This window comes from Geotrypetes seraphini, chromosome 11 (assembly GCF_902459505.1).
Source record: "Geotrypetes seraphini chromosome 11, aGeoSer1.1, whole genome shotgun sequence".
Classification (NCBI taxonomy): domain Eukaryota; kingdom Metazoa; phylum Chordata; class Amphibia; order Gymnophiona; family Dermophiidae; genus Geotrypetes; species Geotrypetes seraphini.
In genome coordinates, this window is record NC_047094.1 from 51,809,713 (window position 1) to 51,823,228 (window position 13,516).

At 40.3% G+C, this 13,516-nt stretch overlaps 1 protein-coding gene and 1 long non-coding RNA gene across 8 annotated transcripts in view; one reads left to right on the top strand and one right to left on the bottom strand.

Moving 5' to 3' along the window:
* Positions 1 to 82: 82 nt before the first annotated feature.
* LOC117369297 lies at positions 83 to 13,202 on the top strand. Its single transcript, XR_004541113.1, has 3 exons — positions 83 to 212; positions 10,910 to 11,016; positions 11,510 to 13,202. It is a non-coding gene; the product is annotated as an uncharacterized LOC117369297 (long non-coding RNA).
* The window catches only part of AMDHD2 (amidohydrolase domain containing 2), a 51,433-nt gene continuing 46,732 nt past the window's right edge, over positions 8,816 to 13,516 (bottom strand). For all 7 annotated transcript variants that reach the window (XM_033963671.1, XM_033963672.1, XM_033963673.1 and 4 more), the window contains one exon: positions 8,816 to 9,688. In XM_033963671.1, coding sequence (XP_033819562.1) covers positions 9,600 to 9,688 — 89 coding nt within the window. In that variant the 3' untranslated portion in view covers positions 8,816 to 9,599. The remainder of the gene's footprint in view (positions 9,689 to 13,516) is intronic.

The following is a 13,516-nucleotide window of genomic DNA, read 5'->3' on the forward strand; positions in this document are numbered from 1 at the left end:
CCCCCACTAATCACCGTCTTAGCCGGAACAAACTTTCATGTCCTTAGTTTGCCATACGATTTGTTATGAAGATGCACCTGCTTTCTGAAACTAGTTCTGGCAGCACAGAAAAAGAAAAGAAAAGCTGCTCTGGGGTGTTTTGCATTTTTTCCAGAAATTAGGAGCACTTGACATCAAGCAATGCTCTAACTCGGTAGTCCTACGAAAAATGGGTATGTTGTTTAGCCAGAGCGTAGAAATGAGGGTCATAAGACAAGAAAAAGGATTTCATTTGTTATTTCATCCTTCTTTACATATTTAAAATATACACATATGATATTTAAGCATTTTCAACTGAGTAGAATACGTTACACAAGTTACTACAGAGGAGAATGGCGCGGACTCTCAGGCACTTAAATCATTTCATCCTCACATTAAACTGCAGATTCCAATCAAATTATTTCGGGGGACAGTTGATCAGTTATTTAAACATTCCTTTTTCTCTGCTTCCTTTGCAGACTTTCAGTAGCACTTTTGCATGCAGCACTGTGATAGCTGCAGATTCCGTTGACCCCAGCCAACAAGAACACAGTATCGATATAGATTAAAGACATATTTACTTGTCCTTATTTACAAAAGCTTGATATACCGCTACTTACACAAATGTAATTGAAGCAGTTTATAAAAAGCCGAATGGGTATACGTTCTTTTCTGTCCCTAATTTAAGAAAAATAAACCTGCAGCTTCAATTAGCAATGGGCTTAGGACAACTTTTCATTTAATTTCCTCATGCAGTGGAGTATTAAACTATACTTTTAAAACCAACTGAACTAATTCTACTCATGGTGGAATTCTGCGCAAAATTTTTGAAAATTCTGCACACAATCTTTCAAAATTCTGCAACGTGTATTTGTAGTGTTTTGCATAGAATTCCCCTATCCTAAGGCCTGAAATTCCTTCCTACCTTTTCCTTTCTCATGCTCCATCCTGTGTTCCCTCTCTCACTTCAGCTGCAGTTATGTCTCCTCTCTGAATCCAATCTCTTTCTCATTCGCACCCTGAATCCCCTCCCTGGCCCCAATGGTGTGGTATCTCTCTTTCCCTCAGTCACTGGCTAAGAATCTCTTCCTCCTTTCTTATCTGGGTCATACTCTGCTCACTCTACCATCCCCCACCCCCTTGTCTCCCTCTCTCCACAGCCAAGACTCTCTTCCTCCCTTCCCACCACCCCTTTATGTGCTGAGTCACTCTCTCTATCATTCCCCACCCCCGTTTGTAGGTCATAAGAACATAAGAAATGTCCTACTGGGATAGACCAAAGGTCCATCAAGCCCAATGTCCTGTTTCCAACAATGGCCAACCCAGGTCCTAAGTACCTAGTTAGATCCTAAGAAGAAAAGCAAATTTTATGCTACTTGTCCTAGGAATAAATAGGGGATTATCCCAAGCCAACTTAATAATGGCTTATGGATTTCTCTTTTAGGAAATTGTCCAAACCTTTTTTAAACCCTAAACTAACAACTTTCACTATGTTCTTTAGCAACAAATTCCAGAGTTTAATTACACGTTGAATAAATAAATATTTTCTCCAGTTTATTTTAAATCTACTACTTAGTAGAAACATAGAAACATGATGGAAGATAAAGGCCAAATGGCCCATCTAGTCTGCCCATCCGCAGTAACCATTTATCTCTTTCTCTCAGAGATCCTAAGGGCCTATTCCAGGCCCTCTTGAATTCAGACAAAGTCTCTGTCTTCACCACCTCCTCCAGGAGACTGTTTCATGCATCTACCACCCTTTCTGTAAAAAAGTATTTCCTTAGATTACTCCAGAACCTATCACCTTTTAACTTCATCCTATGCCCTCTCATTCCAGAGCTTCCTTTCAAATAAAGAGACTCGACTCATGTGCATTTACATTATGTAGGTATTTAAATGTCTCTATCATATCTTTCCTCTCCTGCCTTTCCTCCAAAGTATACAGATTGAGATTTTTAAGTCTGTCCCCATACTCCTTATGATGAAGACCATGCACCATTTTAATAGCCTTCCTCTAGACAGACTCAATCCTTTTTATGTGTTTTTGAAGGTGTAGCCTCCAGAATTGTACACAATATCTAAATGAGGTCTCACCATAGTCTTATACAAAGACATCAATGCCTTCTTTTTCCTACTGGCCATACCTCTTCCTATGCAACCTAGCATCCTTCTAGTTTTTGCTGTCACCTTTTCAACCTGCTTGACTACCTTAAGATCATCACATACAATCACACCCAAGTCCCACTGCTCTGTTGTGCACATAAATTCTTCACCCCCTGTTCCCTCAGGTTTTTGCAGCTGAAATGCATGACCTTGTATTTCTTAGCATTAAATTTTAGCTACCAAATTTCAGACCATTCTTCAAGCTTCGCTAGGTCTTTCTTCATGTTATTCACACCATCCTGGATGTCTACTCTGTTGCAGATTTTGGTATTATCCGCAAAGAGGCAAATCTTACCTGACAGCCCTTTGGCAATATTGTTTATAAAGATGTTGAAAAGAACAGAACCTTGAGGCACACCACTGGTGTCATCCCTTTCCTCAGAGCAATCTGCATTGATCACTATCCTCTGTCACCTTCCACTCAACCAATTCTTGACCCAGCCTGTCACTTTGGAACCCATCCCAAGAATATTGTCCCACTCTCTGTTTTCTGTCTTTCAACCATTTATTAATCCATAATAGGACATTACCTCCTATCCCATGACTTTCTAATTTTCTCATAAGTCTTTCATGAGGTACTTTGTCAAATGCCTTTTGAAAATCCAAATACACAATATCAACAAGTTCACTTTTATCCACATGTTTATTCATCCCTTCAAAGAAACGCAGTAGCTTGGTGAGGCAAGATTTCCTTTCACTAAAACTATGTTGGCTTTCATTAATCCATGATTACGTATAAGTTCTTTATAATAGTCTCTACCATTTTACCCGGCAGACTTACTGGTCTATAATTTCCCAGATCACTTCTGGACCCCTTTTTAAAAATCAGCGTCATGTTGGCCACCCTCCAGTCTTTAAAGAAAAATTGCAAATTATTAACAAGAGCTCTGCAAGTTCATTTTTCAATTCTATCAGCACTCTGTATACCATCCAGTCCAAGCAATTTGCTATTGTTCAAGTTGTCAAATTGACTACATCATCCAGTGTTGCAGAGATTTGTATGAGTTTCTCTGATTCATCAGAATTGAATACCATTTCTGGCACCGGCAGCTCCCCATCTTCCTCAGTGAAGACTGAAGCAAAGAATTAATTTAATCTCTCCGCTATGTCCTTGTTTTCCCTGACAGCCCCTTTTATCCCTTGGTCGTCTAGCGGTCCAACCGATTCTCTTTCCAGTTTCCTGCTTTTAATATACCTAAAAAAGCTTTTACTGTGTGTTTTTGCTTCCAGCACAATTTTCAAGGTCTATCTTCACCTTCCTTATTAGCACCTTCCATTTGACATTCCTTGTGCTGTTTACAATTATTTTCCGTCGGATCTTTTTTCCACATTCTGAAGAATTCTCTTTTAGTGCTATTAGGTTCCTTCACCTCACCTGTTAACCATGCTGGCAGCCTTTTGGACTGCCTTCCTCCTTTTTTAACACATGGAATATATCTAGTTTGAGCTTCTAGGATGGTATTTTTAAGTAACACCGATCTCCTCCCTTTATTGTTTAAACAAGGTATATTATATTATATGTAAACTATCTTGGAAGTGCTCAGAACCCTCAGGTAGAGAACCCGCAAATGAGGACGTGCCCCAAAATGCAATAAACAATAAAGGGAGGAGATCGTTAATATACATAAGTAAACTAGTTACCATTGGATCTACCCAGTATTAGATTTAATTCCCTGAGTTAGGTTTTGGGATTTTTAAATAACATCCATACTTGATGTATATTTTCGACCTTTACGTTTCTTTTTTACCGTTCTGTTATCATAGTCTCCTTTTTTTAAACTTAAGTGCTGTTGTATTGGATTTCCTGTATAAACTTATTCCATGGATTATATCAAATCTGATCATGTTACGATCGCTTTTATCAAGCGGCCCCAGCCCCATTACCTCCCTCACCAATTCATGTGACCACTAAGAACTAGATTTAGAATTGCTTCATCTCTTGTCGGTTCCTGAACCAGCTGCTCCATAAAGCAGTCCATGATTTCATCAAGAAATTTTATCTCCCTGGCATGTCCTGATGATACATTTAAAATAATAAACACTTTCAATAATGGTTGATGCTGTGATGTCCTATAATGTGATATAAGGACAGCATAGGCTATTAAATAACTCAAAATGAAGGAAAAAGCTTCAGAAAAAGGCCCTCCCACCTCCACCAAAGTGGTTTGTTAAAGGTGGTTGAGCATGAGACGGTTTTTGGCGTCCCATTGAGAGAGGTCTGATCGGTCGGGATACACCGTGAGGCAGCTGATTTGTGAAACGCTGGCCACCGTTGGTGTACCGATCAGCTGAAGATAAGTTGAAAAGTTTTTCTTCTATCTTTTGTTTTTCATTAGTGAAGTACAGCATAAGGCTTTTATACATTGAAGATTTTTTGCCAATGAGGTGACCACTCAACCATCTTTAACAAACCACTTCGGTGGAGGTGGGAAGGGCCTGAGAAATACAACACATTAAACCCAAATCTGCAAAAGCCAAAATGATCTGGCTGGAGTTAGAGAAGATTTTCAGAGCAGAAGTATCTAGCCATTAAAACTAGTCTTTCTAGGTTCAACTTTTACTGCCATAGGGCAAACCAGAGTAAGTTAAATTGCTTAACACAAAATACAATCCAGTCTCATTATCTATGTGTTCGTGATGCACAAATTCACATATCTGCTGTTGCATCAATTACAACCGATATTCTCCATTCACACTGCTGTTTGCATATTCACGGGAGACTTTCCACATTGTCAGCACCCCCCCTGAACCAGGAGACTTTCCCCTGTTGTCAGTACAAGCTCACCCCCCTGCTGTTTGCATATTCACGGGAGACTTTCCACATTGTCAGCACCCCCCCTGAACCAGGAGACTTTCCCCTATTGTCAGTACAAGCTCACCCCCCTCCCTCCTCGAACAGGTACCACCAACCCCCCTCCTGGACCCAGAGGAAGGACCCAAAGCCTACCTTGTTTCCCTGATGGTCTAGCGGTATATTGGGGCAGGAGCAATTCCCACTCGCTCCTGCCCATGCTCTTTCAGCGATGATGAAAACAGCTGCTGACACAGCAGAGAAAAGGCCCCGGCAGGGCTGACTGCATGCAAGCAGCTTGCTTATAGCACTGCCTCTGCTGGCCAACCACCACTACTGCTTTGGGAGGATCTGCAGGGAAGAGATACCGGCTCCACATGGTAAGGGAGATTGATCGGAGGCCAGACCTGCATTGGGGAAAGGGACAGGGGTTATTGGGTTGGGAGCAGGAGGACAGGAAGATGCCACAGGGGAGAGGGCAGACCCACAGAAGAGAGAGGGGAGATGCATGGTGACCCGCAATTGATGGTGGGGAGGGGACATGGATGATGGACCAAAAGTGGGGAGGGGTAAGAGGAAGGGACATGGATGCTGGACCTGCAGGGTGGAAGGAAGGGGAAGAAAGTGACCCAGATCAGAAAGGAAAGTGGGAAGGGAGGAAGAGATGCGAGCAAGAGGAGGGGTGGAGTGAGGGGATATGGGTAATTTCAACTACCCTGATATTGACTGGGTAAATGTATCATCAGAAGACAATGTATAAAATAATAAACACTTTCAATAATGGTTGATGCTATGATGTCCTATAATGTGATATAAGGACAGCATAGGCTATTAAATAACTCAAAATAAAGGAAACAGAAAAAGCTGGATCTTTTCTATCTTTAGTTAAATATAACATATGAAAAGCTAATCTGGTATTATTAGAAGAATGTCTCTGAGCAACAAATCCAATTTGGTGCATACCAATAATATATTATTGGTGACAGTTATTCTTTATCTTCCCCATACAATCAGAAAGAAATCCAGTGCTGGTGCCAGTGCTTTACAGAAGCATTAGAGACAGACTAGAATAAGAAGGAACAGAAAGTAAAGCAGATGGCAGAGGAGAATCTTATGAAAACAAAATGAGAGGAAAAAAAACATATGATACATAGGACACTTAAATGGAAATTTTCGATGGTGATGGTTCTTAGAACTATGTTTCAAGCAGTTTCTGTAGTCTTTCTTTTTTAGCACAGTCTTCTTAGGAAGGACAGGACCTCTTCCCTTGTCACTTTGTGATTAGCATCTACAAACTGGTAACTTGGAATCTAAGCTACCAGCACAGTTGAATTTTCAGAAGGGCTTCAGATTATCTATTTTATTGAAAATACAACTATTTCCTTGAGCTCCAGACTACTCTCAAGAGACTGGTGGGAACTCTGCAGCTTCAGTCTCTGTGCCTAAACTAATGATCTTATTCAGCTTACATGTTTGGGCATAATAGGACTTCTAACATATAATTCTATACTATGTATATTGAAAGCAGAATCTGGCAATTCAGAATGGGTAACACTAGTAAGCAAACAGGGCCAGTGAACATGAGGACGTGTGAAGAGAGACTTCATCATACCATCTGTATGTGTACAAACAAAACTGGGACTAGGAATGAAAGATTCAGAAGTGCCATAGTGGAGAAGCTCTTGTTATCATCACTATCCAGCAATTGAGGATCTGTTTGAGACCAGTTTAATTTTCATGATACATTCTATTTGAAAATATTCAAGGTCTACATCTTCCCTAACCATTATATATATATATATATTTTATATATATAAGCAAGAAAGGTGTTTGTGATGGTTCACAAGCAGCAAAAGGTTTTAGAATACACAAAGCTGAAGGCAAGCAAGACCATTAAGTGTAGGTGCTGCTCTAAGAACCATAATTTGTACTGGCATTTATTTTTGGAATGGATTTAGTGCACAGCTTTTCATTGTTAAGTTACATTCAGATACAGACAGCTTCTTGTCCCTGAAGGGCTTATAGTTTAATCCTCATTCACTAATGTCCATTAATTTGAGTTAAATACATATAGGGTTACCATATAGCTCCAGAAAAAGAAGAATGGATTGAGACATCCGGCTTTTATTTCCATTGAAAGCAATGGAAGTAAGGAGAACATATTAAGGCACATCTCAATCTATTCTCCTTTTTCTAGAGCACATGGTAACTCTAAACAGGCTCCACTGAAAATGAGGCTTGTGTTATTTTAAGATCTTTAAAACGGTAAAGCTAGTTAATAGTAAATGAGACAACAGAAAGTAAAAGCCAGTGCTTCTCAACCTAGTTCTCAGGTACACCTAGCCAGTTCGGTTTTCAGGACATTCAAAATGAATATGAGAGATTTGCATGCACTGCTTCATTGGTAGGCAAATCTCACTCATTCATATACACGTGAGCAAGTGCAAAGTGATTCACGTGGGAAAAAGGAACCGGAACTATAGATATGTAATACAGGGTTCTAAGTTAGGAGTCATTGCCCAGGAAAAGGAGCTAGATGTCATTGTTGAGGATATGTTGAAACCCTCAGCTCAATGTGCAGTGGCAGCTAAGAAAGCAAATAGAATGTTAGGAATTATCAGGAAATGAATGGAAAACAAAGATGAAAACGTTATAATGCCCTTGTATTGCTCTATGGTACGGCTGCAACTTGAATACTGGGTGTAGTTCTGGTCACTGTATCTCAAAAAAGATATAGCGGAATTAGAAAAGGTACAGAGAAGGGTAACGAAAATGATAAAAGGTTTGGGATGACTTCCCTATGAGAGGCTAAAGTGGCTAGTACTCTTCATCTTGGAGAAGAGACAGCTCAGGGGTGATATGATAGAGGTTATAAAATACTGAGTGGAATGGATAGATGCAAATCGCTTGTTCACTCTTTCCAAAACTACTAGGACTCTAGGGAGCATGCTATAAATCTACTAAGTAGTAGATTTAAAAAAAACCAGAGAAAATATTTCTTCACACAACATGTAATTAAATTCAAATTCATTGCCGGAGAATGTGTTGAAATCAGTTAGCAGGGTTTAAAAAAGGCTTGGATAATTTCTTAAAAGAGAAGTCCTTAGGGAATCCACTGCTTATTCTTAGGATAAACAGCATTAAATCTGTTTTACTACTTGGGATCTAGCTAAGTACTTGGGACCTAGGTTGGCCACTGTTAGAAATAGGATACTGGGCTTGAAGGACCTTCGATCTGTCCCAGTATGGTAATTCTTATGTTCTTACGTATATATACAATATTCTGAAACCCAGACTGACCCAAGGACTGAGTTGAGAAATACTGAGTCTAGTACCCTGCCCTAGGGACAGCAATGGGATTTAAATCATGGCATTCATGGTTGAAGGCTAACTGACCAATTTACTAGGATATTCTTCCACTCCAAGAATTATACACTACAAACCATTTTAGCTATTGCAGGGAGCATTCATCAGGCACTTACTTGTATTCCCTGCTTACTCCCCATAATCCATGCTTCAAACGGTTAGCTACATTTTAGTGTGCTTCTACTAGAATTTAAAGGTACTTATGTACAGCTTTACAAAATTAACACTTGAATGAGATTAAAGATTGGAAATATATACTCAGGAGATATGAATTCATAACCCACTGTGTTACCTAGTAATGTTGGCTATTCAAGATGTTCAAACTACACTTGTAGCTGAAAGTTCTGCAGTCCCTGGCACCCTAATCCAGTTAACTCTCAGCTTTCTTTTCTTCTTCCATATCAAGAACTACAACCAAGTTATCAAATTACAGTCCTAGAGGACCACAGACCAAATTAGTTTTCAGGCTATCCATACTGAATATTTATCAGATTTATTTGCATGCTGAAAACATATTATTTTGCATAGTTTGGGCATATAGACAAAATCCTCCTTCCTATTCCCATGTGTGGTGCTCAAAAGATTAAGACTGCCTACCTTCTACTGTAATAACTTCTGTTCTCTTAAAATTCAACTCAGTCCCAAATCTTGGCAGGGAGTAAATCGTTTAAAGCTTGCATGTGTACAGGGCACCAACTTAAATAAGTGTGGGAGTTTTCTTTATTCAAAATGAAAATGGCCAGTTCCTCATGAAATAAATTTACCGTGTGCAATGCTTTTTTTCATGGGTATAGTAGGGAATTGTGACAATCACACAATGTTCTTCATTAAGTTTGATAAGGTCACTAAAATATTTTCCAAAGTAATGCTGTTTATGTATTTCTATTGAAAGTAATTAGAAACTTATACAATCTATGTAATATTGCTATAGAGGGGTATTTCTTATATATCAGGTGCCTAATATAAATAGACCATCTGCCTTCAACATGAAGATGAGAAACTTCCTGTACATCTTCCATTTCCTGGTTCATCCAGATCAAAAACAAATCAGGAGCTACAGTGTATCAACCTTGGTTGTGGCTAGACTCAAAATAGTCTGTTTTCCATAGTTTTGTAGCCTTCAGTGAAAGAATCCATCATGAGGAGGAATAAAACATGAGAGAATGTTTTTCTGGAATTAGCTATGCTTGGATTCTTCAGAGTGGGGAGTTCTTCCATCAGCACCTGTAAAGTCAGTTGTCTAAGATCCTGCTTGTTGATTTCATAGTGTACAAAAATCCTTTGTCCATACCCGATTTCCTGCAATATATGTGGCTCGCACATTCAAGTAATCATCAAGCAGCACAAAATCTGAGAAGCAAAAGAAACAGGAATTAAATGAGTGCCAGCTTCATTGGGGTCTCGCTCTTTAATATCAGGAGCACTTCATTGAAAGATGCAAAGACATCATCCAGCTTTAGGCTCACAGAATGAATGGGCAAAGTATAAACATTCCTTGTTGTTTAGGAGATATCAAACTAGTGGGAGCAAGATATTTTCTGTATATGTGTGGCCAGGAGCCTTTAACATAAGAGGGAAGAGGCACTGTTCATGCTTAGTTAAGGAACTCCTGACTGAATTGTGAAGGCAATGCTTACATTCAGGGGTCTTGAAAACCACAAAGTGAAAAGAACATTATCTATTCCTAACTACTTACCAAAGCAAAGATGGAAGGAAGTACAGAACCTTACAGAGTACAGGAAACAGTAGTACACAAAAGAAGGAAGAGTAACATTTTTAAAAATTATATGTACACTTAAAGATATTGTAACTACACTGAAGAATCCCCCAGTCTGTAAGTGTCTTGGAGGTAGTGTCCTGTAATAATATTTGGTGAGCTGTCTTTGGATGAGGAGTCATCTTAGTATGGACCAACTAACATCAGTGCTGCTTATTGCAACTATACTGATGTGAGACACCACTTGTACATCTCTGTGTAATTTATTTTTTGCCTAATGCACGCTTTGTGATAAAAAGGTTCTTTATCAATCTGTCTAATACCATTCTTGCTTAGTATATGTCCATTTCATAATTGAGCATTATGTGCATTTGAAAATCCAAATTGCTGCTTTAGTGGCTCAGAGCTAATAAAGAAACCTCCTCCTTGCTCTCCTCAAATAACTCAAGAATGATTAGGTTCTTACATCAGTAATCTTCTTTCTTGTAGATGTGTCTAATGGTCCTTAACGCTAGGTTCTTGTATCTGAACCAACAAGTTGCTTCCAGAAAACTGGCTATCATGTTTTCCAACTCCACCTGCCTCCTCAGTTTGTACAAAAGCAATCAAGTAGCACTGTAATAAAAGACATAACAGAAAGGAGGGAAATGGGGAAAAATCCCCAGCACTACACTTCTGTTCTGGTCTGTAACAAAGGAAATACTATAATATCCAAACTTGTGCAGCCAGCACTAATTATGTACAGAGCTCGTAACTACTCACATGTCCTACTATCAAGCAGAGACTTAAACCACACTGTATGGTCATGAGGATGTACCTATGCATCTTTCTTTTTTTTTTTTTTTATCCCTCAGCTACTCAGAGATAGAAAATTCTTCAAATCCTAAGGCAGGCAAAGCCCATATACAGGGCGGGGGCTTCAGAACCACTAGACACATCTACAAGAAAGAAGGTTACCAAGGTAAGAACCTAATTTTTCTTTCTAGTTCAATGTGTCTAGTGGTCCTGAATGCTAGGGACGTACCAAAGCAGTCCCAAGTCTAGGGCAGACCCACTGAGCCTGCCTTAAAAATGGAGGACCCATAAGCGAGATCTTTCTTGACTGCTACATCCACTCTATAGAACCTGGTAAAGGTATGAAGTGTAGACCATGTAACCGCTCTACAAATCTCCTCAGGCAAGACCACCCTAGTCTCTGCTCAAGAGGCAACCCATCTAGTGGAGTGTGCTTTCAATGCAATCGATGGCTCTTTAACCACAGCCCATTTATGTGGAGAAAATTGACATTTTAATCCATCTGGAAATCAAGGCTTTAGACGGCAGCCTCCCTTTCTTGGCATGACTGGTCAGAACAAAAAGGTGGTCTGATAGGTGAAACTCATTGGTAACTTCAAGGTATCGAAGAAACACTCGCTTGACATCCAACAAATGCAACATTCTATATTTTTTCTTAGACCCTGTAGAGCAAAAAGTGGGCAAACGGACTTCAGGATTGATGTGGAAGGCTGAGACTATTTTCAGTAAGACGGAACCATGTATAGGGAGAGCCCAGCTTCCATAATCCCAAGGAATGGCTCCCTGCAAGAAAGAGCTTGAAACTCAGAAACCTGTCTCACTGACAATCACCACCAGGAACACTGTCTTGACTGTAAGATCCAAAAGTACAGCCTTCTGTAAGGGCTCATATGGAGCAGTACTAAGCCCTTGCATCTGGATGATAAAGATTCCGCTTTTATTGGACTTACTTGTTTTTAACCCCTCCCTTTTGTTTATACCTTTATACCTTACTTTTCTTTAATCATTGTAGTTCTCCCCTTTTTTCTACTCGTACCCGTTTGTCCAGTCGAGTATGCTATTGTTTTGTCTAATTGTGTATGTTTATTTTGTTAAAGTTATGTTAATTTGTATTATTTGTTTTACCCTATTTTAAGGAACCTTGAAATAAATTGATAAGGTGGTATATCAAATTTTTAATAAACTTGAAAGGGAAATGCACTAGAGAGTACAACCGAGAGCCCCTTTAATGAACTAGTGAGAGGTCAAGGAGTCTCTTTCCCCCCTGAGCTTGGAAACAGGAAAGGCCTGTTACATTCAGTGACACCCCCCCAACCGTAAAGGCTGACATCGGTTGTTAGTATCTCCTAGGAGGAGATGTAAAGAGGTATACCCCTGGATAGGGCAGCTGACCATAGCTACCACTGCAGGCTGCGCTTTGCTGTAGGTGGCCAGGACAGCGGCTGTTGTAGTGAGTCTGACTGAAGGGACTAGTGAGAAAGAAGAGAGCCTTGGAGAGGTCTCATGTGAGCTCTGGCCCAAGGAACCATTTCTATAGTTGCCGCCATCGACCCCAGGACCATGCCGTGGCAGCTGGCCTTTGGAGCAGCTCCGAAAATTGCTTCTGAAGCTTCAGTCTGCATGGTTCTGAAGAAACACTTGGACAAGTCTCCCAGGTATTCTAGGTGCCGAGTCAGTTGCAGCTGACTCTTCTTGAAGGCGACTATGTCCAAGTCCTGAAGTTGCACCACTCTCGAAACCGCTATCTCACCTTCTGCTTGGACGGAACTCTGATGAGCCAATCATCCAAATATGGGTGCACCTGAATCCCAGCTTTGTGGAGGTGTGCTGCTACCACTACTATCACCTTGATAAAGGTGAGGTGCTGTGGCCAGGCCAAACTCCTTGCAACCACGTTGGCTCTCCTGCTGGCGTCACTTCCGAGTCCCGTGCATAGGAAGTGATGTCAGAGGGTAGCCGACGGGGTCACGAGGAGCACGTTGAAGGTGTTGCTTGCGGGAATGAACCACTAGAGCCATGGGGGAAGGGGTGGCATGCGTACAGCGGGGGGGTGGAAGGGGAGGGGGAGAGAGGAAATCAGGAAAGGTGTGGTGGAAGGGATTCACTGTCCCAAGCTCCTCTCACCCTCACTACACCACTGGTTGATGGGCAGACTGAATAGCTCATATAATCTTTATCTACCATCATTTTCTAAGCAATAATTCCTGATGTACGGTTGAAGACTAGGATTGGTTTGCTGCATTTTTTAAAAGTACTTTCCTGTTGTGGTTAAATTGTGACTTTCTATAACACATCTGTTCTCAGCATATTTATAATACTTACTCATGAAAAATAAAAGTTAGAATTTTAAAATTTTCCATTCTTTGCTGGATCCTAGTGGGAAGTTGGTCCTCTGGCTCTGCCTTGTGTTGTGTTGTAGGAGCATTGTAGGATAGGATAAAGTTTAGGTAGAACAAACAGAGATTGGAACAAAGACACCTATTCAACAACAGGAAAGATGGGCAAGAGGACAGAGTAAGCATGCTGAAAAAAAAAAAAAGGATATAACTGCCACACTGGAAAAATGGGAGAGGAAATGGCACAATGAAGATATAGGGTCAGATAGGAAGGGAAAATAAAGCAAGCACTAAGTGGAGTACGATGGGAAGAGAAAGGGGGTGAAAAAA